The 26,434-nt window shown below is 38.6% G+C and overlaps 1 protein-coding gene across 3 annotated transcripts in view; it reads left to right on the top strand.

The window, feature by feature from the left end:
* Positions 1-25,552, top strand: part of LOC100706426 (short chain dehydrogenase/reductase family 16C member 5) — a 45,064-nt gene extending 19,512 nt beyond the window's left edge. For 2 of the 3 annotated variants that reach the window (XM_005461521.4, XM_003456718.5), the window contains exon 7: positions 24,973-25,552. In XM_005461521.4, coding sequence (XP_005461578.1) covers positions 24,973-25,069 — 97 coding nt within the window. In that variant the 3' untranslated portion in view covers positions 25,070-25,552. Of the gene's footprint in view, positions 1-9,978; positions 11,021-24,972 lie in introns of those variants that run through there. The other variant, XM_005461522.4, reaches the window with a different exon arrangement.
* The last annotated feature ends 882 nt before the right edge of the window (positions 25,553-26,434 follow it).

Here is a 26,434-nt window from a genome sequence, read left to right as displayed (position 1 = left end):
AGGCACCTATCTGGGAAAGGGTAGAGAATATCTACAGCATTGAAGATCACAATGAACACAGTGGCCTCCATGTGTAAATGGAAGAAGCTTGGAACCACCAGCTCCCTTTTTGGAGCTAGCTGCCTGGATGATCTGAGGGATCAGGTAGAAGGGCCTTAGTTAGTAATTGTAAACAGATGGTTGCACTCAAAAAAAGTTGAGCATTGCTCTGTGGAGAGAGAACGGTCCAGAAGGAATGGCAGTTTTGCAGCACCAATCATTTATACAGCAGAGAGACCAGACAGAAGTCACTTCTTAGTACAAGGCACATGGTGGCCTGCCTGAAGTTTGCCAAAAGGAACCTGAGGGGACTCTCAGATCACGGAAATAAAATTCTCCAGTCTGATGAAACAAACATTAAACTCCTTTGCCTGAACGGCAAGCGTCATGTCTGGAGGAAACCAGGTACTGCTTATCACCTGACCAAAACGGTCCCTACAGTGAAGCAGGGTGGTGGCAGCATCATGCTGTGGGGATGTTTTTCAGCAACAACAAGTTTGGCTGCACTCCACTTTCTGGTGAAACAACCGATGCAGAATGCAGCAATGTACAGAAATTATGAATGACTAACTTTTTATTAATATTGTAGGCTATTTCTGGGTGCACGGGGGCACCAGTCACCATTCTGTGTATTTCTGGTTGTACTCTGGTGATTCAGGTGGCCTTGATGGGAGTGGGAGTGGCCTAACAACACTGCCTGTTGTTCTCTGGCCTTTGCTTGACTTGGTTAACTTCTAGTTTTCATTGTGATGCACTTTACCATCTTTGAAGGTCGATTTTTGCTGGAGGAGGGATTGTGAGGAGGATCATGCACACATGTTCACATGGTGGGGGGGGAAAGGCTATCACAAGAATACAAGCAGATGGATGTCTCTACCTGTAGCTGGTGACGTTTCACCTACAGGAATGAGACAACATGTCAATATTTACCTGAAGTCCAACCTCAAAAAAAAAGGCCTGGCCCAAAAAAACGTGACTTTAGATCCTTTCACAGTGAATGCGGTGGGTTTAAAAAATCGTTTTTAATTTAAATAATGCAATGCCGATTCAATAAATCCTGTATCCATTTTTGCATATAAATATATTTTGCCAGACACGCAAAAATCTCCGCTTAAAGCTCATAAAACTATTTCAACAACCTCCAAACAGTTAAAAGAGCAAACGATTAAAACGGAGTCCACATAAAGTCGTGATGTTCTTAAATGAGAAAAGGAAGAAATCCAGATTCTAGGTTGCATCCATTTCTCAGCAGGGAGAATTTCTTGGTTTGATCCAGCAGTTGAAGCTGTGTCACGGCTTAAATACATGTCAAACGATGTCAGTGGGCCAGTTTGAACTGTTGTTATCAGAGTTGGAAACAGATCTGAGGAGGTGGAGAAATCATTTCAGAGAGCCCAGTGAGCCAGACCAGTGTTTATCTGTGTGTCTGTGGTAAAAATGGTTACATTTTACTCTTTCTGTATCATTGTATATGGAGCTATGAGCGCGCTTGTTGCCAAATACAGTGATTTGATTGGTCAGATCAGTTTATTCGGATCCAAAACATCTGAAAAATCGAGCTTGGTTTGAAAAAAATTAATTCAGCAAATTCGTCCAGTAAAAATACGCGATTGGTGTGAACGGCTGCATTAGGCATAGTGTCCAAAAAATATTTTTAACGCACAAAATGTTCACACGGATTTCATATGTCTGGTGCAAAAAGGCACCAAACACAAACTGATTCTGAGAATTTCTTTTTAAATTATTTCTTATTGCCGTCTTACTACCCTTTCTACAATGACTCAGGACCTAAATAATGTCTTTGGCACACACTGAACTCAAGAAGAACTAGAAAAATTTGCATTTCCTGCGAAAATGCAGTGTGGATGCTTTAAAGCTGAAGCTGTCTGCTGAAACTAGCTGAAAAAGCTGAAAAGTTGCAGAAATTGTAAAAACTTTGCAGAAGCAAAGGAACTTTGCTAAAATGTAGTAACTTAGCAGAACTGTAATATCTTAGAGGAAACATAATACTTGGCAGAAATACAATAGCATAGCAGAACTTAGCAGAAATATTGTAACTTAGCAGAAACACGATAACTTCTCAAAAATACAAGAATTTAGGAGAAATAGTATAAGATAACAGAAAGAATATATTTAGCCAAACATTCTTGAACATTACAGAAATACTATGATTTAGAAAAACAGTACAACATAGAAGAAATGCTGTGATTTACCAGAGACACTGTAATATACTATGAATATTGTAATTTTATATAAATACTATGTTTTAGCAAAAATACTCCAGTTTAGCACAAATATTATAACATAGCAGAAATACTATTCTATAGCAGAAATGCTATATTTAGAAAGAAAAATATAATATAGTAGAAATACTATGATTTAGCAGAAATCCTACAATATAGCTTAATAACAATGATTTAGAACAGATACTATGATTGAGCAGAATAGTAATAACTTAAGTGAAAATATTGGAAAGGTAAAATGACAAGCTGAATAAAAAGGAACATGGTTAAGTTTGCTCAAAACTCATTTTTGTTTACCTCTGAAAAAATAAAATAAAAATACATTTAGGAAAAATACAAATAAGAACAGCCAACAGATACACACAAAATCAAATATGGATACAAAAATGTACAGAGAGACACACAGAATGGGTCTATGCCAGTCAACCAGTCTGAATATATTATATTTTTATCCAACAATGAGATGCTGCCCTAAAAAGGGTCTTTGTGTGTGTGTGTGTGTGTGTGTGTGTGTGTCTCTCTCTCTCACACTCACACACGCACACACGCACACACACACGCACACACACACCACCAGCAGCAGCAGCAGCAGCAGCAGAAAGTGAATAGGGGCTGTTAACAGCATGTTTCTAGGTCAGTCAAACAGCTGTGAGCTTCTCAATTTGAATCCACCAATCAGAGAGGCTGTGTGCTTTTTCCCGCCAAAACAGGTGCACCTGTTTTTACACACATGCAGCACAGAGGCAGGATTTTTGCAGTCTATTTTTCATAGTGAGGATTCCCCTCAAACAAATGGCTATAATTTCCTAACCGTAGGGGCTAGAACAGTCATTCTTACACCGTTTTGTTCAGAAGAGATGGGGGAATCTTAAAGTGTTAACAATTTATCTTAAAAATATGAATTATTGAAGATATTTGACTTCTAACACACCATAACTGAGTAGAGGCAAAGCGAAAACTGTCTTGACTTGCCCTCAAATAATGCTTTCTAACTCTAAATCTATTTGGAGTATCGATATCATTCTTTCACCGTAAGAGACAGCAGGATTTGGTGAACAGTCATGGAAATTTTCAGGTCTGTATGGAAATCCATCAAAAAGATATGACGAGAGAAAAAATTGCCTCATTTCCAGAGTTTGAAATCTGAAGAAATCTGAGCGAGGGACGAATTTCCTACCCTCAAACAAACCCAATTCATGGCCAAATGGTAATAGATGAGAAAGAAATTCTTGAATTGTGAGCGTCAGGAGTGTCTAAAGATATATTGGCACAAGCCTCATGTCTTAACTTCGCTGCGTTAAGGAGATATGACGATTTGAAAATGCCTCTTATTAGAGAAATCCAGCGGTGATTTTGAACAAGCTCTCCATTGACTTTCTATGCAGAGTTTCCAGACTTTGTGTTGGTCTGAGGAGATTTGCCAAAATTCTATTATACAGAAATACTGTAATCAGCACATATACTGTAACATGACAGAAATTCCTCCACTTAGTAGTAATACTATAACATAACACAAATGTTGTGATTTGGCACAAAAACCATGATTTGGCAAAATACTATGATTGAGCAGAAGTACTAAGATGTAGTAAAAGTACTTTGATTTAACAGAAATACAATTATAGGGGAGTAATACTTTAAAATGGGAGAAATATTGATACACACACACATACACAGAGCCTAAAGGGAACAGTATTTGTGCCATGGAGTGTTAACAAGAATCTGAGGTCCATATTAGAAAAGCTGCTAAAATCATAAAAGTTTGCAGAATTGTAATAAATGATCAATATGAATTAGTGGTCTGTGACAGTGTATTAATTTGTAGGGAAAAAAACATGTTGACCAAGGTGGAATTGAACCCACGACCTTTGGGTTGCAGACCTGTGTCATTGCAAACTGTGCCACTGGGAAAGAGAACGAGCGCCTGGAAAACAGGGTGATGAGCAGTCAGAATTAGATCGCGGTGAGAGGCAAAGAGCGCCGTTTTTTGGAGTTACAAAATGTCGTGTAACTCAAAAACTAGGTGGACTAGAAGCATAATTCTTGTACTGGGTGAATCAGCGGACTTTGGTGTACTTTGACTGTGATTTTCATTGCTCTTTCTACATCCGTCGCTGAGATATGACGAGAGAAGAAAGGGCAGACCTCAGATATGATTGGCTGGCTGGGAAGCCGTGCAGGCCCTGATATGTAAATTTGAATGTCTCAGTCCTCAGAGGATTGGCTGCCTGGGGACCTGGCAGAAATATATAGTAATAGTATGATTAAGCATAAATACTACATTTAACAGAAATACTGTATTAAGCACAAATCCTATAAAAAGCAGAAATACTATATTAAGCAATATAAATATCCTATAAAAATCCTATAAAAAGCAAAAATACTGTACTATGATTTGGTAGAAAAACTATAATTAATCAGAAATACTATATTTGGCAGAAATACTATATTTAGCACAAATCTTATAAAATAGCAGAAATAGTATGATTCAGCACAATAGTAATAACTTAAACAGAAAAATTGGAAAAGCAAAATGAACAGCTGAAAAAATGCTGAACATTCTAAGGGTCCCTCAAATGTAATTGTTAAATGAAAAAAAAAATCAGCAAAAAAAAGTATAACAGTCACACAATCACAAATATGGACACATATGGAAACACACAAGCACAGAGAGACACACAGGATCAAATTCAGTCAACCAGTCTAAATATATTGAATTGAAATCATACAATAAGATGCTCCCATAAAAACTCTCTCTCGCCCTCCCTTTCTCTCTCTCTCTGTTACACACACACACACACACACACACACACACACACACACACACACACACACACAGGGAGAGACAAGCAAGTTTCTAGGTCAGTCAAGCAGCCTGGGAGCTGCTAAATTTGAATCCACCAATCAGAGAGGCTGTGTACTTTTTCCCGCCAAAACAGGTGCAGCCGTTTTTACACACTCGGCACAGAGAGAGACAGGATTTCTGCAGTGTATTTCTCATAGTGAGGATTCCTCTCAAACAAATGGCCATAATTTCCTAACCGTAGGGGCTAGAACGGTCATTCTTACACCGTTTTGTTCAGAAGAGATGGGGGAATCTTCAAGTGTTAACAATTTATCATTAAAATATGAATTGTTAAAGATATTTGACTTGTAATGCACCATAACTAAGTAGAGGCGAAGCAAAAACTGCCTTGACCTGCCCTCAAACAACGCTTTCTAACTCTAAATCTATTTGGAGTATCGATATAATTCTTTCACCGTAAGAGACAGCAGGCTTTGGTGAACAGTCATGGAAATTTTCAGGTCTTTGTGGAAATCTATCAAAAAGATATGACGAGAGAAAAAAGTGGTTCATTTCCAGAGTTTGAAAGCTGAAGAAATCTGAGCGAGGGACAAATTTCCTACCCTCAAACAAACGTAATTCATGGCCAAATGGTAATAGGTGAGAAAAAAAATTGTACACTGTGAGCGTCAGGAGTGTCTGAAGATATATTGGCACAAGCCTCATGTCTTAACGTCGCTTTGTTAGGGAGATATGACGATTCGAATATGCCTCTCATTACAGAAATCAAGCGGTGATTTTGAACAAATTTTCCATTGACTTTCTATGGAGAGTTTTCCGACTTTGTGTTGGTCTGAGGAGATTTGCCAAAATTCTATAAATCCCACAACAATGATGGTGACATTTTCTGAAAGCCAGCAAAAATACCTACGTTTTGATGTATAATTTGTGGAAGTTGAGTGAAAATTGAGCAAGTAGCAAGAAGTTGTTCGGACATGAAGAGAAGACTGCAAAACCTACAGTGGCACACTGAAAGCCAAGTGCATAGCAACCATAACAACGCATGTAATTTGTGAAAAATCACAAAGATGAAACTCAAAACTTAAAGAGGGATAAGATGAAAACGGTAACAGATATGAAAAAGCTGAATCAGACATGAATAGCCCAATAATTTGTGAACATTTTACAATTTGAATGGTTGTTCTAGGCGAAAGTTTGAGGAAGTAGTTAAGTTTCAAAAACAAGCAAGTTTTAGTAGAATTTTGTAAATTTCCCATTCATTTCAATGGGACAAATTAAAGGAAAAAAGCTTAATATTTTAAAAAGTTTAATAGCAAAAAATACCAAAAGTCATAGTGCACATTAGCAGAAATAGCAGAATAGTTTAAAATTTGAACGGTGAAAATCGGCTGAAAATTGTGGGACTAGTTAAGTGCCAAAAAACGTACGAAAGCAACTAGAATAAAGTATAAAGAACTAGAAAAATTTGCATTTCCTGCGAAAATGCTGTGTGGATGCCTTAACGCTGAAGCTGTCTGCTGAAAAGCTGAAAAAGATGAAAAGTTGCAAAAAGTTGTATGGTGGTGAAAAAAAAATGTCACCCTGAGCAGGATTTGAACCTGGACCTCCTGGGCGCAAGGCGGCTACTCATCTCACTGAGCCAAATTCACTCTCACAAGGTAAGAGATGGAGAGACTGACAATTAGGGTGAAATGAGCAGAAACTGCTGAGAATTGCGCTGATAAGAGGTGAACTGGTTGAAAATTTTGCAGAAAAGAGGTGAATCAGCAGAATTTCTGCAGAAAAGAGGCAAAGAAGCAGAACGTTGCGCTGAATAGAGGTGAATCAGCAGAATTTCTGCTGAAAAGAGGCAAAACAACCTGTTTCTGCTCAAATTCACCAATCAGAGGTACTGCCTCTGTCTGCTTCATCAGGTTGGTACTTGTATGTATTTCTGCCATGGAGCGTTAACAAGAATCTGAGGTCCATATTAGAAAAGCTGCTAAAATCATAAAACTTGCGCTGAAAAGAGATGAATCAGCAGAGTTTCTGCTGAAAAGAGTTTTTTTTTTCTGAAAACAGCCCCAAAAAATGGAATTTGTGCTGAAAAGGGGTGAAAAAAATGAAAATTTTCCTGAAAAGGGGTGAAAAAGCTAAAGTATACCAAATCAAAGTATTTGTGCCAAAACATAGTGTTTCTGCCATATTGTGGTACTACTACATTACAACATGAATACGGATTAAAGATGAAAGAAACTGGCAACAAATTCCTCCACTACAAACCAGTCTGATACCACTTCTTTGCAGTGTTCACGTTTACTAAGGCACTACCCAAAAGGTGCCACAAGAGGGCACTCCAACACAAGAGATGACCTATGTACACTGATGCACTTAGTAACAGTCAGCCTCCTTGAATTGGCAGAAATACTGTGATTTAGTAGTAATACTATAACATAACAGATATACTGTGATGTTGCAGACATAGTATGTTTTTGCACTACTCATTTGTAGTGAAAAAAATTAGCAATATAAATTACAGGTCTGTGATAGGGTATAAATTTGTAGTGAAAAAAAAAAACATGTGGACCAAGGTGGGATTGAACCCACGACCTTTGAGCTGCAGAGCCGTGTCATTACCGATTGCGCCACCTGGACAGGGGGCGGGTGCCTGAAAAACAGATTGATGACCAGTCACAATTAGATCGTGGTGAGAGGCAAAAAACGCTGTTTTTTTGGAGTTACAAAACGTCGTGTAACTCAAAAACTAGGAGGGCTAGCAGCATAATTCTTGTACTGGGTGAATCAGCGGACTTTGGTGTACTTTGACTGCGATTTTCACTGCTCTTTGTACCTCCGTCGCGGACATATGACGAGAGAAGAAACGGCTTCATTTTCGGAGTTTGAAAACTGAGAGGAGGACAGATTTCCACCCCTCAAACAAACGTAATTCATTGCTCAACGGTAAGATAATTGTAAAAACTGCTTCCACTGTGAGTGTCAGCAGTGTCTGAAGATATATTGGCACAAGCCTCATGTCCTAACTTTGCTTTGTTAAAGAGATATGGCGATTTGAAAATGCCTCCCGTTACAGAATTTCAGCTCTGAATTTCAAAACCTCCCCATTGACTTTGAATGGGGAGTTGTCAGACCTTGTGTCACTCCGAGGCAAATTGCGAAAAAACGGTAAATCTCACAATAAAGATAGTGACATTTTCTGAAAGCCAGCAAAAATACCTACATTTTGATGTATAATTTGTGGGGGTTGAGTGGAAATTGAGCGAGTAGCAAGAAGTTGTTTAGACATGAAGAGAAAATTCAGAACGGACCAGCACTCACTCTGACTTAATTGCATAGCAACCATAGCAACGCATGTATTTTCTGAAAAATCACAATTTTGCAACTGAAAACTTAAATAGAGATAAGATTAAAACGGTAGAAGATCTGAAAAAGCTGAATCAGACAGGAATAGCCCAATAATCTGAGAACATTTTAAAGTTTGAATGGAGTTTCTAGGTGAAAGCATGAGGAAGTAGTTAAGTTTCAAAACCAAGCAAGTTTTAGCAGAATTGTGGAAGTTTTCCATTCATTTCAATGGGACAAATTAAAGGAAAAAAGTGTAATATTTTAAAAAGTATAATAGTAATAAACACCAAAAGTCATTGCCGGAAAGAGCAGAAAGAGCAGAACAGTATAGAGTTTGAACTGAGAAAATCGGCTGAAAACTGAGGAAGTAGTTAAGTGCCAAAAAGTGTACGGAAGCAACTAGAGGAATAATAATAAAGAAGAAAGAGAAACAGGAAAACAATAGTGTGGAAGCCCTTTTAGGGCATCCACACAATAAAGAGAAACAGGAACTCAATAGTGTGGATGCCTAAAGCATCCACACAATTAACATGCACACTAACTAACACTCTAAAATATTAAACAGCTCACTAACCACTGAAACCCACAGGGTAATTTTCTTGTTTTTAAAAAAGCTCTGCCTCAACCTCCAAAGCTGGAAAACATGGTATCTCAACTTTAAAGTAGATTACAATGTACACTACTTACTTACACACATACATTCATTTGTATTTATAATATAATCCCCAGAATACACAGAAATGAAATGCCATGACAACTAATTAAAAAAAAAAAAAAAGTTCCTTAAATTCATCTTACTCTGGTCTAAGGAGTTTAACAAATTATATCCAATTTTCCTAGAGCATCCTTAGGTTTAGACAGGCCGTCACGTCTATGGTAGGTACTTTTTTTTTTTTTTTTATCCGTCATTGTGTAAAAACCTTTAAACTTGCTGCTATCAAAATGCCCCCAATATTTGATGATGCCACTTGTTTGTGGTAGAGTTTACAATGGCCAATACATGTGTTTTATTAATTCCCCATGTTTGTGTTTTGTTTTGATTCATTACTACTTATATTTCAAAGTCTTAACTTGGCGTACAGAGTAGACAAAATGCTTACAGGTGAGTCGGTTATTCCAAAGAGTTTACACAATTCACAGCTTTCATAGTTTTGTCACAATCAGAAAAAAAAACATGTCAGTGTTGATGAACTTAAAGCCATAAATAATCCAGTTGGATGATTTTTGTGTCAGTTCTCAGTCCTATGCATGTTGTTTATGTAATGGTCAGTAAGTGTTTTTGGTACAGTAGTTGTTTCAAGCCTGTCCTCGTCTTTGGAATCTTTTTGTGTGTGGATGTTTGTTTGTTTTTTGATGGATACATTCCAGCAATAACATGAGGTTAAACTTGACTTTGACAGCCATCACTGGCAGATTATTCGATTGGCATAATGGTTACAGATGTTATGTATTTAATTAAAATGACCTTGGTGCTGATGGGGTTACACTTTTGTTGTTGCCTTGTCCTCATCTTGTTCTTTTTTTTTTTTTTTTCCCCCCCATTATCATCAGTGTTTTACAGTGGAAACTGCGCTACCTCCTTGGCCGTTACATGGAACTGGCCGTTGAAATGGACTGTCACAAAAACCTTAGTGTACACTGAAATGTACATTAACAGACATTCAGTGTTACATGTGTTTGGATGTTGTGCTCAGCTGTAACCTCTAACCATGTACAGGGCACATGTTCCATTTTGATTATTGTAGCTAGGACTGTTGTAATGTGTAACGAAACATTCTGCAACCTCAGTTTGTTTAAAATCGTCTGTGCTAAATGTTGAAGTTTACTAGCAGGGATGAAATGCTTTATTGACCATGAAACCAAGCACATTGCATTTTTACATGTGATGGTGTATTTACATGTAGTGAAGCCATCATAATGAATGCTTTGTAATATCTAATTAAATACGTTTCCCCTGACAACATTCAAACCCTCTTGTTTCAGATACTCTGTCTTGCTCTCCTACCACTTATTTAACTTTCATTAAATTGGTGTTTCCCTAATATTATACTCGCCAATGTCAATATAGTGAAACAAGATGTGGGGTCAAATTTTCCTAGACCTGGCTTGTGCTACAAAGCTGGATTGCTTTCATCCAGGTAACTAACCCAGTGGTTTAAGTAATACAAAGGTGGATCATTTCTTATCGGGAAAGATTACCATGGCAACTAATGCCTAACTGGTTTCAGAGCATGTTAAAATCCAGAATAGAGATCAGCAGGTATCGGATCAGAAGCCTACTGACCAAGATCCCTAAGATCTCGGATCTTTCAGATCCTTAGGATTCCTGGGACCTCTTTCCATGGATAGGATTGTTTTTGGTTTTTTAAGAGCATCTAATGTCTCTGTGTTTCCTCAAACACAAAGTGAAATACTTCAGTTCATCTAATCCCCAATTTAATGATAGCGTTGTCATATTGATAAATCTGGTAACTTACTGAATTTTATTAATGTGAACTATGGCAGACACGAGTCACTGATCAGTCTGGTCTGTTGAACAGACAGCTGCATTCAGTTCAGTTAAATTTCATTTATATAGTGCCAGAGTTACAAAGAGTTTGTTCTGAGCTGCTAATAAAGCTGTGATGTCATCACTGTCTCTGTCCTTTGATGTTGACGAGTCAATGACTATAAACGAGCTTGTGTTAAGTCCAAAAGAGCTGCCAGTGCCACCCCTCAGCCTCCGAGTAGATGCATGTTTGGTATCAATTTGAAAATCTTAAGCGACTTCCTACCTGATTTATTGCATTCACAAGATTTCCAGAAAACTTGACCCATGACCTTGACCTTAAATCCAAGGTCACTGAGATTCTAACTCGTGTAACATTCGTATGAATTTTAAAATGCTACATCACCTTGTTCTTGAGTTATCGCATTCACAAACTTGGGTACCCACGCTACCTGTTATAATACAAATCTATAAAGACACAATGTACACTGCAAAAGCAAACAAAAGTTTCTAAAGGCAAAGAATTTTGATTTTGTATCGACTAGTCTGTCACTTTGTGCTCTGTTGGGGGAAAAAGACAAAACTGGATTTACAAATGATCAATGGCTAAAGGACGCTACAGTACAGGGCTGGCAGATCCTCTCAACGAAAGAAATGTTTAACTTGTGTTAAACCTCTTGAATTACAGCCTACTGTATCCACTTCAATCACATCTTGTTTGTTTTAAACTCGTCTGTAGTGGTGCAAAAAAATGTAAAATAAAAATGATTTTCAGCAACCTGCTGGGTCTGCTCATAGGATACAAAGTACACTTCACGCACCTAGTAAACACACTTGAGATTAAGAACTTTAAGTAAAAAGGCAAGGTAGGGCCAAAGTCACACAATTAGCAAGTTTTTCCTTCATCATGTATTCCTACAGAGAATACAAAGGTCTTGGAAGGATCTAGGTGAGCAGAGCTAAATTAAAAGATCTGAAACATACAGTGGCCACATCACTTCGCCATGACAGGTGTATTCCTTGCTACTGCACCATCTTAGCCTTTTGGTGATGCATTTAAAACTATCTAATTCTGTTAATGGGCTACGTACCAGCAGCCTTTAAGGTGGCAGTAATTATACTGTTACTTAAGAAGCCATCATTTTACCAGCTGTCTTAGCTAATTATAGGCCAATCTCCAACCTTCCTTTCATTCCTTTCTGTCTTTTGAGTAGCTTCAGTCAGAATATAATGATCATCATAGTACAGAAAGTGCAAAAGTGAAGGTTACAAATGGTCTTTTGGCCTTTGACAGTAGATCCTAATGGTAGTTACTCTGGATGGTATTACCTTTAATAATATGTGTGTGTGAATAAGGCTCGAGTATAAAGTGCTCTGAGTGTTCAAGCAGAGTAGAAAAGCACTAGGGGAGACCGGGTATGATTGTAACATGGGGAGACTCGCAAAACCACAAATTCCACCAATGAGGAAGGCGCTAGTCTCATGATTTTAGTGTTTACCTACATGACACAATCCCTGATTTTGCATGGTGCTTGTCATGGCTGGAAACAGCTGCATGCAGGTTTTATTGGGGGAAAAACTGATTTTGAGGTAAGAAAGTTGATCTTTTGAGCAGCACTAAACTTTGTTTAGTACTTAAACTGCAAAAAAAAGATGTGACTTACAGTAGATTAAATTGTAGTTTCTTAGGCAAACTGTGATTGCCTAACTGCATTTCCCCCTGATCATTTCAAACCACTATGCTAATACCGTTAACAGATAATGGTAGGGTGGATTGTAACATATATTTTAAGTGTTACAACCATCCCCTTCCCCAAAGAAGAGTTTATTAATTTTTATACTTTTCCAGATGCCTAGGCAGTGGTGACTTTGCTGTGGCTTGGGTTGCATTCCTTCCTATTGGATGTTTAGGGTCACATGAGTAGGGTAATACAGGAAGCCAATTTAGTATTGGGAATTCCACAATGAGGGATTTATATATTAATGCCTAAATTTGTTCGCCATGTGTAGCGAACGCATATTTCTTCCAGGCCAGATGGTCTGGCCTCCACAGTCACCTGACCTAAACCCAATCTGCAGTCCAACAAGTGCTCAGCATCTCTGGGAACTCCTTCAAGACTGTTGAAAAATCATTTCAGGTGACGACCTCATGAAGCTCATGGAGAGAATGCCAAGAGTGTGCAAAGGAGTAATCTAAGCAAAGGGTGGCTGTGTGGAAGAACCTAAAATATAAAACATGTTTTGAGTTTTTACACACTTTTTGGTTTATTAAAGAATTCCATATGTGTTAATTTATAGTTTTGATGCTTTCAGTGCGAATCTACAATGTAAATAGTCATGAAAATAAAGAAAAAACATTAAAGGTGTGTGGTAGTGTATATCAGTGAAAGCTATCCACTTCTGCAAAGAGGGGAATCATGGCGCTTACCTTCCCTCCCCTCTGCAGCCATAAACCTCAGCCACTGGATCGCAGTGTCTGTGACCCATTTAAGAAAACGGTGAATAGTGCAACTGTTGCCTGGATGAAGATGAATTCTGCCAAGACATGTATTATATTCCAGGTATTGTCAAGGCTGCTCTGCCTCCAGCTGCAACACCCAAAAACATTCCATCTGGTTTACAGTCCACAGATATTTCGCCTTTCAATTCTGACATTTTTGAGGAGTGTAGCTATGCACCGTCACAAGTCACAGGCCGCCCAGAACCAGGTCCATCACAGACATCTGCAACTGCCGTTTGTTCTAGTGAACTAATTTACACACCGACACCACAAGAGTGTGTTTGAGTTATGGCCAGTCACAGAGAGGGAGGCAGGCACTGTTCTTTTTTTGCCAATAAACCACTTTTTTGAAGGATGTTCTCTGGTGTAATTTTTATAGTAAATCAAGTCCTTTGGAGGAAATGAGAGAGAAAAAAAATAAAGGTTCCCAACTTAAAGCACCCAGCCTGTTTGCCTTGTTGTCTTTGTATACATTTAGTAAAATATCTTCCTATTCAAGGAAAAGAGCCAAGACATGAAAAATACAGATGGGTGGATACTTTTGGAAAATATATATGAGGAAACAAATCTAAGGCAGCTTGAAGGGTTAGAATGGCAGCGTGGCAGTATATCCAATTTACAGGATGTGTTTGGTAGCAGTGTGTGATATTTTGAAAATGTAATCTTGCATTGATGTAAAACGTGACTGGTCTAAGTGGTGGTAAAGTTAGGAGCTGCGGCCATTATTTGTGTAATGGATTTACATATGTTAATGATATTCCTGGTTCTCCTTGTTATAGTGATGAAAGAGAATGCAGGCCATAGTCCTTTTTTAGTGGGGGGTTTTTTCCATCTGGTTCACTACAGTTTTTTATATAGCACCAAATAATAGGACCAAATCAAAAAACAGTTGCCTCAAAGTACTTTTATTGTAGAACAAAGACCTTACAATAATTGAGAGAAAACACCAACAATCAGACAATGTCCTATGAGCAAGCACCTGGCAACAATGGGGAGGAAAAAAAACTCCCTTTTAAAATTGTACTAGCTGTGAATTATGGGAAAGAAGAGAGCACAGATAGACAGGACAAAAGAGACACTAATGGGGGCAGAGAGAGCCGAATTGTAATAATTACTAATGATTAAATGTGATTTTGGTGCGTAAACGTGGGAAGAGAGAGTTAAAAAGAGTGAAGAAACTGATTTTGAGGCAATCTGAAATGCAGCTGCTTACAGTGGATGCCTGCTCCCTCCCTGAGCCTGGTTCTGCTGGAGGTTTCTTCCTGTTAAAAGGGAATTTTTGCTCTCCACTGTCGATACATGCTTCCTCATGGGGGATTGTCAGATTGTTCAAATTTTCTTTCTAATATTGTAGGGTCTTTATTCAACAGTATTTATTTAAATAGAATAAATTCTAACATTAATATATAGAGGATTATTACAGTTTATGCCAAAAACATAAAGATGTATCATATCTTCAGTTGCCAATTAACAGTCTATTACACTGTGAGTGTTTATCCTTTTTCGATGTGTCAAAAATTTTATTCTCAGCTAATTAAACCTTGCACCTATATGCAAACTCAAACTTGATTAAACTTAATCTTTCTATCAGTTTTCTGTAGCTCAGCTACAGAAATGGGATAGTAGAATATCATATAGAAATTCTGAATGTGACATTTACTGTGTCAGTAATTCTGTTGAATTCAACAAAGAGGAGACATCTTAATCTGTGTAGAATGTAACTTGCCTTTTGAATGCATCGATGGAACTTTAAAATATTGCAGGTTTTCTGTACAGTTTGTATGTGGGCTAAAGGTGAGCAAATTTCCACCAGCTCTTATGTCAGTCAACGCCGTACTTTACTCTCATTGGTAGATGCTTCACATGCTGCCCTGGAAGTTCAGACAAGTTTATTTTGGGTTGTGCCACTTCCCTTCGAGCACGGTTGTTTCACTCGTAGTTGCTCAAAGTCATGGAATGTCTTTCACTTTCAGCGGCTTCTGATCGTCACATCAACATGAGTTGCTTGACACCTGAGTCTGAAGCCCCTAGAATAATGAGGGTTATAAGGGTAGCAGAAGTGAGCAAAAATGTCAGCGTGTATGTATTATGTATATGTATACCTCAATACATAATACTGCATTAACCTGTTAAGCCCCCAGAGGTTTTCTCATCTCCACGATCTCCTCCCTTTTGCACCCATCTTTGGGTGGGTGGGTGCTTAAGAGGTTAACAGAAGTTGCAATGATTTCTCACTGGGGCTGTAAGGTCACATTGTATTTGACTGTTCAACAATCTCAGCTTGCCAACATAAATTAACAGTCCCATTGTATGAGCACTGTGTAAACTGATGATACTTCACATCACTTTACCCAAATGAGTGAAATCTGTAATACCTTAGCAATAACATTGATAATAGAAATAATAATGCACCATTTGGAAGAACCAGGTCTTAGCAGAAGCCCCCTGTACTGCTGCTGAATTGTTTTGTTCTTTAATTGTATTTCATGAGTGAGTGTTTAAGAAGAAAAGATGTCTACCATTCTTTTCTTTTTCCTCTAGTCCATTTATCTGAGGACAGGGCTATTATTCTCTATTAGAAAGATTTTTGTCTCTGGAAAACAGCTCGCACAAATACAGCTCACAGATAGTGCCTCGCCTGTCACCTCTGTTCATTTTAGATAAAAGCCATTGTATCCGGGCTTTTAATAATGTGTTGTATTATCCTGCCTTGTCTCTGCTCCCTCTTTGAAGACAGTCATTGTTGGAGTTGTTAGTCATCCAGATTTCGCTACCAGTGAGAAAAGCAAGCAACATTATTCTGGCTCTATGAAATTATTAGACATGGCCTATTTAAATTAGAACAAATATTTTGTTCCATTAGGAGCTGTTTGTTAGATTCATTGTTATGCTTAAGGCTAATAAGGGCATCAGTCCTTGGAATGTTTGTTTATTTTTAAAGGATTGCTTCAGCACTGCACTCTTCTAAAGTTGCTGGAGGTACAGTTTCATTGTTTTAAAACTTTTCACGTGATCATAAACTTTCTAAGAACTACCTGGCTAGCTTTACTCTGCTGCCTTGCTCATTTTCACAGTGAGTCTCATCCCGTCGAGGTGGCTCTTCTATGTTGTGTCATGTGTTTATGGACTAGCTGTTTGGTTTCTTCAGTGTAGAGGTCTAAGCACTCCTCACATAACATACACTATGTTGCTTAGTTTGTTTTTAGGAGTTTTGTCCTTAGGATGAAAGAGTTTTGTCTGAGAGTGTGGCTGGGTCTGAAGTACACTAGGATGTTATGCTTGAAGAAAATTCTCCTGAGTTTCTCTGACAAACCTGTTACATAAAGAATGACTATGTTGTTACGTATGTCATTCTGTTTCTCCTTAGTTGTTGTCTGATCATCTTCCTATACATCTTCGCATTATTTCTTTGAAGGCCGAGTTTGTATAACCGCAAGTTCTTAGAACTTTCTTTACATGTATGTGTTCCTTTTCTTTCCTTTTCTGCCTTAGAGGGATGTTTTGGGGGTTTTTTTGCCCAGTATTGCAGGGTCCTGATTACTCCAAGTTTGTGTTTAAAAGGGTGATGGGAGTCAAACAGGGGGTACTGGTCTGTGTGCGTGAGCTTCCAGTAAACTTAAATGTTTAGGCTTCCAGATTCCTCAATGCGCTCAGCGCAGTCCATAAACGGCAAACTATGATCCTTTGTGTCTTCCCTGGTGAACTTTATGTTTCTATCCACTGAGTTGATGTAAACGATGAAGGCTTCTACTTCTTGGGTTTTGACTGATTTTGATTTTAACCCCCGGTGGCATCCACATATCTTTACGTGGCTAGGCTCTGTCTGTTTGAAAGAGCCAAGAGCTTTACTTTTACTTTGTAAAGGTTGGCCGCAATGGGTGACACTGGGGAGCCAATGGCACATCCATGTTTTTGTCTGTAGAAACCCTTGTTGTATTTAAAATATGTGGTTGTAAGGCAGAGGTCTAACAGCATGTAAATCTAATGCAACTTGTTCTTTATAGTGAGCCTTTCTCTTATTTTTAGATATATTCCTCTTGACTCAGAATCAGTTTTATTGCCAAATGTTGAGCAGGTTTACAACAGTAGGAAATTGCTGCTGTACTTAGTGTAAAACATACTGTCAGACAATGCTTAAATAAATATAAAAATTGAAATTAAAAGTGCTAAGCAGGTAGATATATACATGAATGCAGGTGGTGATCAGTGCAAAAATGGAATGATGCAGTGAACACAGTATAGGGTCATGTGTTTGTGGTGGGAACAGTCATATGGTTATTGTTCATGAGTCCAACAGCAGAGGGGAAGAAACTGTTCTTATGGCAAGAGGTTCTGGTACGAATGGACCGGAGCCTCCTGCCTGTACTAGGGCTGCCACGATTAGTCGACTAGTCACGATTAAGTCGAATATCAAAATCGTCGATGGCTAATTTAATAGTCGACGCGTCGTTTCAAGCTTTGTAAGATCCCAAAAAACGCAGGAATAAGTAGTAGGATTTAAGAGCGTAATAACGGACTGAAACAGAAGATGGCAGCACTGCATGTACAAGGATGCCAGCTGCTGTTAAACCCCCGAAGAACAAGAAGCAGTGTCCGGTATCATAGGAACCGCATCCTCCTGTGCCCGCATTTGTAGGTCGATTACGTTACAGCGACACGACGAAGACTGTCCAAATACGAAGACTCCGACAAATGCACCCTTCATTTCCCCAGATTTGAAGGATGGGTCAGGTGTATACTTCGTGGCCCAACCTATCCCAGAATTCATAGCGCGGCCCTGCTCAGTTTCCAACAATGGCGGCAGCTAGTTGTGTGGATGCCTCAAGGCATTATTGAGTTCCTGTTTCTCTTTATTGTGAGAAACATATGCCTCATGGCATCCACACTATTGTTTTCCTGTTTCTCTTTATTCTTTATCTTTATTATTCCTCTAGTTGCTCCGTTCTTTGCCGATTAACTACTCCCTCAGTTTTCAGCCGATTTTCACCGTTCAAACTCTAAACTGTTCTGCTATTTCTGCTTTCGACTGCTATGACTTTTGGTGTTTATTACTATTATACTTTTTAAAATATTACACTTTTTTCCTTTAATTTGTCCCATTGAAATGAATGGAAAACTTCCACAATTCTGCTAAAACTTGCTTGTTTTTTAAACGTAACTACTTCCTCATGCTTTCACCCAGAAACTCCATTCAAACTTTAAAATGTTCTCAGATTATTGGGCTATTCCTGTGTGATTCAGCTTTTTCAGATCTTCTACCGTTTTAATTTTATACCTCTTTAAGTTTTCAGTTGCAAAATTGTGATTTTTCAGAAAATACATGCATTGCTATGGTTGCTATGCAATTAACTCAGAGTGAGTGCTGGTCCGTTCTGAATTTTCTCTTCATGTCTAAACAACTTCTTGCTACTCGCTCAATTTCCACTCAACCCCCACAAATTATACATCAAAATGTAGGTATTTTTGCTGGCTTTCAGAAAACGTCACTATAACTGTTGTGGAAGTTACAGATTTTTATCAAATCGCCTCAGACCAACACAAGGTCTGAAAACGCTCCATTGAAATTCAATGGAGAGTTTGTTCAAAATCACAGCTGGAATTGTCTAATGAGAGGCATTTTCAAATCGTCATATCTCTTTAACAAAGCAAACTTAAGACAAGAGGCTTGTGCCAATTCATCTTCAGACACTGCTGACACTCACAGTGGAAGCAGTTTTTACAATTATCTTACTGTTGAGCCATAAATTACGTTTGTTTGAGGGGTGGAAATCTGTCCTCCTCTCAGTTTTCAAACTCCGAAAATGAAGCCGTTTCGTCTCTCGTCATATCTCCGCGACGGAGGTACAAAGAGCAATGAAAATCCCAGTCAAAGTACATCAAAGTCCGCTGATTCAGTACAAGAATTATGCTGCTAGCCCTTCTAGTTTTTGAGTTACACGACGTTTTGTAACTCCAAAAAACGGCGTTTTTCGCCTCTCACCGCGATCTAATTGTGACTGGTCATCAATCTGTTTTTCAGACGCCCGCCCCCTGTCCAGGTGGCGCAATCGGTAATGACACGGCTCTGCAGCTCAAAGGTCGTGGGTTCAATCCCACCTTGGTCCACATGTTTTTTTTTTCACTACAAATTTAGATACTATCACAGACCTGTAATTTATATTGCTAATTTATTACAATTCTGCAAAGTTTTATGATTTTAGCAGCTTTTCTAATATGGACCTCAGATTCTTGTTAACGCTCCATGGCAGAAATACATACAAGTACACAGCCTGATGAAGCAGACAGAGGCAGTACCTCTGATTGGTGAATTTGAGCAGAACCAGGTTGTTCTGCCTCTTTTCAGCAGAAATTCTGCTGATTCACCTCTTTTCAGCGCAACGTTCTGCTTCTTTGTCTCTTTTTTGCAGAAATTCTGCTGATTCATCTCTTATCAGCAAAATTTTCAGCCTTTTCACCTCTTATCAGCACAATTCTCAGCAGCTTCTACTAATTTCAGCAGAATTGTCAGTCTGTCCACCTCTTCTTTGTGAGAATGAGTTTGGGTCAGTGAGAAGAGTTACTGCCTTGAGCCCAGGAGGGCCAGGTTCGAATTTTGCTCAGGGCGACATTTTTTTTTCACCACCATACAACTTTTTGCAACTTTTCAGCTTTTTCAGCTTTTCAGCAGACAGCTTCAGCGTTAAGGCATCCACACAGCATTTTCGCAGGAAATGCAAATTTTTCTAGTTAGTTTTAATATTAATATTAATATTACTCTTATTATTCTTTCTGCATCACAAAATAAACGTTTAACATATTTTCAGGCGAGAATGTAACTGTGTAAACTTCAAATATCTGCTCAGTTTATCAAAACACCACATTAGGGCTGCCACAAACGATTATTTTGATAGTCGACTAGTCACCGATTATTTTTGCGATTAGTCTACTAATGAGATCATGCATCCATTGGACGTAAAACGTACAGCTTATTGCACCAGCATGCATCTGCTCTTAAATAACTAGCATTAGCTTACAGCTTTAAGTGTTTAAGGTATGTGCTAACTAAAAATAAAGACAAGATGATAGTTTATTAAATTTTAATGAAATTTACAGGGCTTTTTTCAGTATTTCATTTGTTCCTGGGTGAATCGGTTTGGCTGAGATTAAAGTTATAGTTTTTACACAGCTGAATAAACATCAAGCAGACGACTGATTATCAGAAGTGTGAGATGCTCGAGAATATACTCCGGTGTCCTGTTATATTTTAGACAGCAAGGAGCAGACGGCTGAGTTTATTAAACTCAGCCGTTTAAACAATCTGCAAATTTCATTAAAATTTAATTATCTATCATCTTGTCTTTATTTTTAGTTAGCACATACCTTAAACACTTAAAGCTGTAAGCTAATGATAGTTATATAAGAGCAGATGCATGCTGGTGAAATAAGCTGTACGTTTTACGTCCAATGGATGCATGATCTGATTAGTCGACTAATCGCAAAAATAATCGGTGACTAGTCAACTATCAAATAATCGTTTGTGGCAGCCCTAGACTGTACATATTTCTCCTTTTTGCCATTTATTCCTGCTGTCGACTATTCATATTTTTATTACAACACAGTTAGTGTGGAGCACCCACAATTTCATTGTACATGTACAATGACAATAAAGGACTTTTCTATTCTATTCAGGAGTAAAGTTCTGTTTTGTAAGCAGCTGGCTTGCTGTTGTCTTGTTCTGACAGTCTCCACTGCCTTGGCTAAAGATATGCCAGTGAAAATGTAGGCCTCATCAAAGGACACTATGGTTTCATCTGGATCTAGTGCAAGTTTTAGGTCAGTAGAGTTTTTAATGGGGTGTGTTTTCCACCAGGGGAGCTGGGATGGTGGTGAGATGTTTGGAAAGGTTGTAGGTGGCTGAGTGTACTGCTAACAATGGGTATGATTGTGCCTCCTTCTGTGTGGATCTTTGGAAGTCTATATACACAGGGATCAATGGCATTCTTTTTGTAGTCGCTTGTGTGGTCTTGCCTTAAGGCTTCAAGTAAGTATATTTGTCATTGAGCAGTGTAGTAATTTTGCTGTGATAAGAGTTTAAAACAACAGTGCACCGCCCCTTGTCAACTAAGAAGGGTCCAAGTAGGGCCCACCCAGTGAGGGTGCACTGGGAACGCCTAGCAGGGGCCCCGGTCTCCGAGATCTTCAACTCTTACACCGGCAGAACTTAGACAGCTTTCTGAGGGGGACTGAGGACATTCAATCCGAATGGGCCATGTTCAGTAACCCCCTGCTCAGGCTGCTGAATTGATCTGTGTCTGCAGCAATGGTAATTGGTGCCTGTCGAGGTGGCAACCCCTGAACCAGCTGGTGGAAACCAGAGGTGCAGGGAGACTTCCGGCTGTTGAGTTTGGACTAGCCTGTGGGACTCCAGAAGCAGTCAATGGATAACAGCAAGCTTAGCAGAACGTGGCTTGGGCTGTGGCTGAAGCAAAAACTCAGGTGTGGGAGGAGTTCAATGAGGCTGAGCAAACCTCTCAACTTACCAGGCGAGCTACACGTCACCTATAGTCGTGAGCTCTCGGTAGTGACAAAAAGAACAAGATCACAGAAATTAACTTTCTCTGAAGGGTGGCTGGCCTCTCCCTCAGAGATAGCGTGAGGAGGCCAGCCATTTAGGAGAGCTCAGAGTAGAGCCGCTACTCCCCCACATCGAGAGCCAGTTGAGGTAGTTTGGGCATCTGACAAGGATGCCTCCTCGGTACATGGAAAGATAATATCTCTCGGCTGGCCTGGGAATGCCTTGGTGTTTCCTCAGATAAGTTAGAGGAGGTCTCTGAGGAGAGGGAGGTCTGGGCTTTTTTGCTTAGGCTGCTGCCCCTGCGACCTGGCCCCGGACACTTGAAAGAAAATGGATGGATATAGAACCTTGGGGTAAATTTTGAAATACATCACTGAATACAAAGTTTTATATAGCAGTTGCACTTCTTGTGCTACGTACTGGCAACCACGTGAAACTAAAACCCTCTTTCTAACAGTAGGTTTGTGAATGGCTGTAGAATTAAAGCACTGGAATTAATGAATTAATTTATAATTGGCTGACTCTTTTTGATACGCCCTGTTTATATACATGTATTTCAAAAAAGTGCATAAAAACATGTATGGTTTGTATTGATTGCACAAATCAGATATTGCAGGGTTATTGAAAGGAGGCCGTCTCTTCGGTGTTCATTTATTGTGTTTGAATATTATTGGAGGGCTGAGTGCTGGGGAGAGGTGGGGCCCTACTACTTCCTCAGCAACTTTCTGTGGGCAGTCACTGAGGAAGTCCTTAATCCAGAGGCAGATGGAGTGTAGGAGGCTGAAGTTGATTAATTTTGTTACCAGTCTGTTAGGATGAAAAATGATGTGGGTTTTGTAGATAATTCAGAAGCTTTCTGGGGAAAACCTAACCTCTTGTTAGGAAAGATGGCATCCATTCCACTTTGGATGGAGCCACTTAAATTTCTGGAAATCTGGCCAAATTTCTTAAACCACCTGAAAATATGACTAGCCAGCGTTGGGGCCAGGAAGCAGAGTTGCAGTCTTACACGCCTTTCTGCAGCTTCTCTTGTCCTGCTATCCCACCAAAATCCATCCCCATAGAGACTGTGTCAGCTCAAAGAGCACCGAAAAAAGGAATGAGCAAAAAACACACTGAAAAAAAGGCAAAAATATAGCATCCTCAGGTATACCAAAGAGTAAAATAGTTAAATGTACATTATTAAACATGAAAAATAGGATGTGTCCCTTTTAGTTTATGATTTAATATTTGATAAACAAATTGATTTATTCTGTGGACTGGTCAGAGCAGGATGATTGTTAGTTTAGATGAGTCAACATCACCGAGTTATACTAACCGTCAGAATCGTCAAAGCACAGGCTGATGACGGGGAGTGGCAGAAATCTTTCACTCCCTCTTATTAACCAACCATAGACCCAGAAAGACTTTTAATTCATTTGAGAGCCTAACTGTTAGCGTTATCCATCCTAAAAGATTTCCAAAGATTTCAATTTTCTTTGTTATACATCATCCATCTGAATCTAAGGAGCTTGGGAAGAAAAGCGTCTAGACGCCCAGAGGCTTTTCTTCCCAAGTTCCTTAGACTACAATGATCTGGATGACTAAGAGCCTTCACAGACATCATCCATCTGAATATTGCTCAGTATCTCTCTGATTTCTCAAGCTTAGTACTCAGTTCAGATAAAATAATTATTGTGGGTGATTTTAAAATCCACGTAGATGCTGAATTGACAAATATGGCATTTAACATTTTATTAGACTCATTTGAATGAAAATTCATATGGAAAAAAACTCCTTTTTAACTGGAAGAAACCTTCAGCAGAACCAGGCGGCTATCTGCCGTGACTCGTTTGGGGTGAGGAGAGAGATAGGACAAAGAAACACTGTGAAAGAGAGTCAGAGATAAATAATAACTAATGATTAGAATGAAAAAGAAATAGAATGGTGTATAAACACATAGTGAATGAAAAAGGTGGGTGAAGAAGAAACGCTCAATGCACCAATGAAATGACGTCTCAGTAACTTAGAAGATGTTCATTTAGCTTGGAAAAACAAGAGTTTGTTGCTGTATTTTAAAAATTCCCTCCGTAAAACTTCTTGATATTCATCACTTTTCATTGTAGGATCTTTACCCTACAATGTAAAGTGCCTTGAGGCAACTATTGTTGTGATTTGGTACTGTATTAATAAAATTTGAATTTAATTGAATCACTGATGGAAGAAAAAAAGAACAGTCCCACGTTGCTCCTCTGCACTGAAGCAAGGCTGACAAAGTTCTGTTGAATCAACCATTCCTTTAACCTTAACTAGTAATGACTTCATGAGTTTCTTCACAAATAAAATATGAAACATTAGAGTAAAAATGATTCATAGTCTTACAGACATATCAAAGTCACACGGCTATTTTCAGTGCTGTTAATATTTATTTAGACTTTTTCTCTCCGATTGACCTTTGAGTTTACTGTAAGCCTCCAAGCCGTAAACATGTCTGTTACATCACATTCCTGCAAGAATGCTCAAAAAGTCCTTTCATTAGTGATCCAATCTTAAATATGATCAGTCTATCTCTATTAATGGGCTACATACCTCAAGCCTTCAAGATGGCGGTAATTAAACCATTGACCCAGCTGTCTTAGCTAATTATAGGCCAATCTCCAACCTTTCTTTCATATCAAACATCCTTGAAAGAGTAGTTGTCAAACAGCTAACAGATCATCTGCAGAGGAATGGCTTATTTGAAGATTTTTAGTCCGACTAGAACTCATCACAGTACAGACACAGTGTTAGTTTTCGCTCTAATGTTCACACACTAATTTACTAGTGATTCCACACAGAGAACCTTGGGGCTCAATGTCTTGCCCAAGGACACTTTGGCATGCTGGATTAGTCAGGGTTCGAACAAGCAACCTTCCCTGATGACCTCTCCTAGGCTATAGCCACTCCAAGAAACTAACATAAATGTCAAAGACTTTTTTGTATGTATTTTGTATGTTTATTTCTATGTTGTTTCTCTCTTCAAAGTGTACTGAACATGAAGCAGGCCATTGTTCTGGGCCAGTACCTGGGAGCCTTCAACCTCATGGACACGTTCAGGGGGCGCTCCAGGAAGCAGGACTGACAGAGAGGAGAATCACATATGAAGGATACCGAAGATGGAAGGATGGATGCATTAAAATTAACATCAACAACAATTTAATTGTTAACCCTCAGATGAATTGTTTTTTGGTGTAGTATCAGGGAGCAGCACATCTCAGTATAACAAGCTGTGTTTGTTAAATCTCAACTTCCCAAATGAATGAATGTATTTTTAAACGTGTTTTTAAATCGCATCATTATTATTACTGAATCAATGTCATTATTAATTACAGTCTGTGATGTAATATGTCTATTAACAGGTAATACAAAGACCAGTAATGGTGGTCCTTTATATGTTGTTTTGTTAATGCATGCTAGTCCTCATAATTTATTCTTAAACTCTGCATCAAATGTGACGTTGTTGTGAATGTTTCCTGACATTTCTGAAATTGCCTTTGTGTAGATTGTTTAACACTGACAGTTTCCATCGTAATTGTCAATTAAAAATGCTTATATGATGTTGCTACCAAATTTAGTGCATTAATGAAGAACATCCATTTACTAAGAGGCCTCTTCAGTGAATGTGCTATATTTGGAAACCTTTAAAAATGGCATCGGTTGAGTTTTTAAACAGACGCACCATGGACCTGAAAATGGGAGCCCCAGGAAAAAAGAGGCTGACGCATATATTTAGTTGTTAATGCTGTTTAGTGTTTACCAGCTGAAATACTTTCTCATCAAACACCAAGTGGCAGAGCTAAGGACTCAGGAACAATCAACTTTAATAAAGGAATTTCTTAGACATGTAATTTCTCACCCTACTAAGTTTAATAGCTGTTGGTTCAGATCACTTAAAACTGCAGTTTGTTCAGGCTTGAAGAATCACTTTCTTTTCAAGTACGTCTTTATTCGTAAGTAACTTTACAAAATGTTGAGGCATTAAATTTCGTGTGTTAAAGCAAAAACTTGAGACAAATCTTTGAAGTTGAGACTTCCAGCTTGTGCAGATGCACCAATTCCATTGAAATAAATGTGGCTTTTGTGTAGGCATGAAGCAACTCTGTATAACTTTAATCTGTAATATAACATAGTCTTAGCAGGAGAGATCAGCACATGCAGCTGTACTTAAATCTTTTCTTTGATGTAACACATGCATACACATACATATATATATATGTATGTGTATTGTCCGCACGCACACACACATATATTTATCATATATGTGTGTGTGCGTGCGCACAATACTACCGACCTAGTGTGTCAGATCTTGTAATTATGTCTTCATCCCACATATTTTACATACAAGGGCCATGGGTAAACACATGGATAGGTTCTCTCTCTGTGCTGCCCTCACATCTTGTAAACTGTGTAGAAGAACTCACAAATCTGCAGGTAAAATCTAATTTCA

This window comes from Oreochromis niloticus, linkage group LG18 (assembly GCF_001858045.2).
Source record: "Oreochromis niloticus isolate F11D_XX linkage group LG18, O_niloticus_UMD_NMBU, whole genome shotgun sequence".
NCBI classification, from domain to species: Eukaryota; Metazoa; Chordata; class Actinopteri; order Cichliformes; family Cichlidae; genus Oreochromis; species Oreochromis niloticus.
Note: the sequence above shows the minus strand (reverse complement) of the source record. Positions and strands in the feature narration are given on the sequence as shown.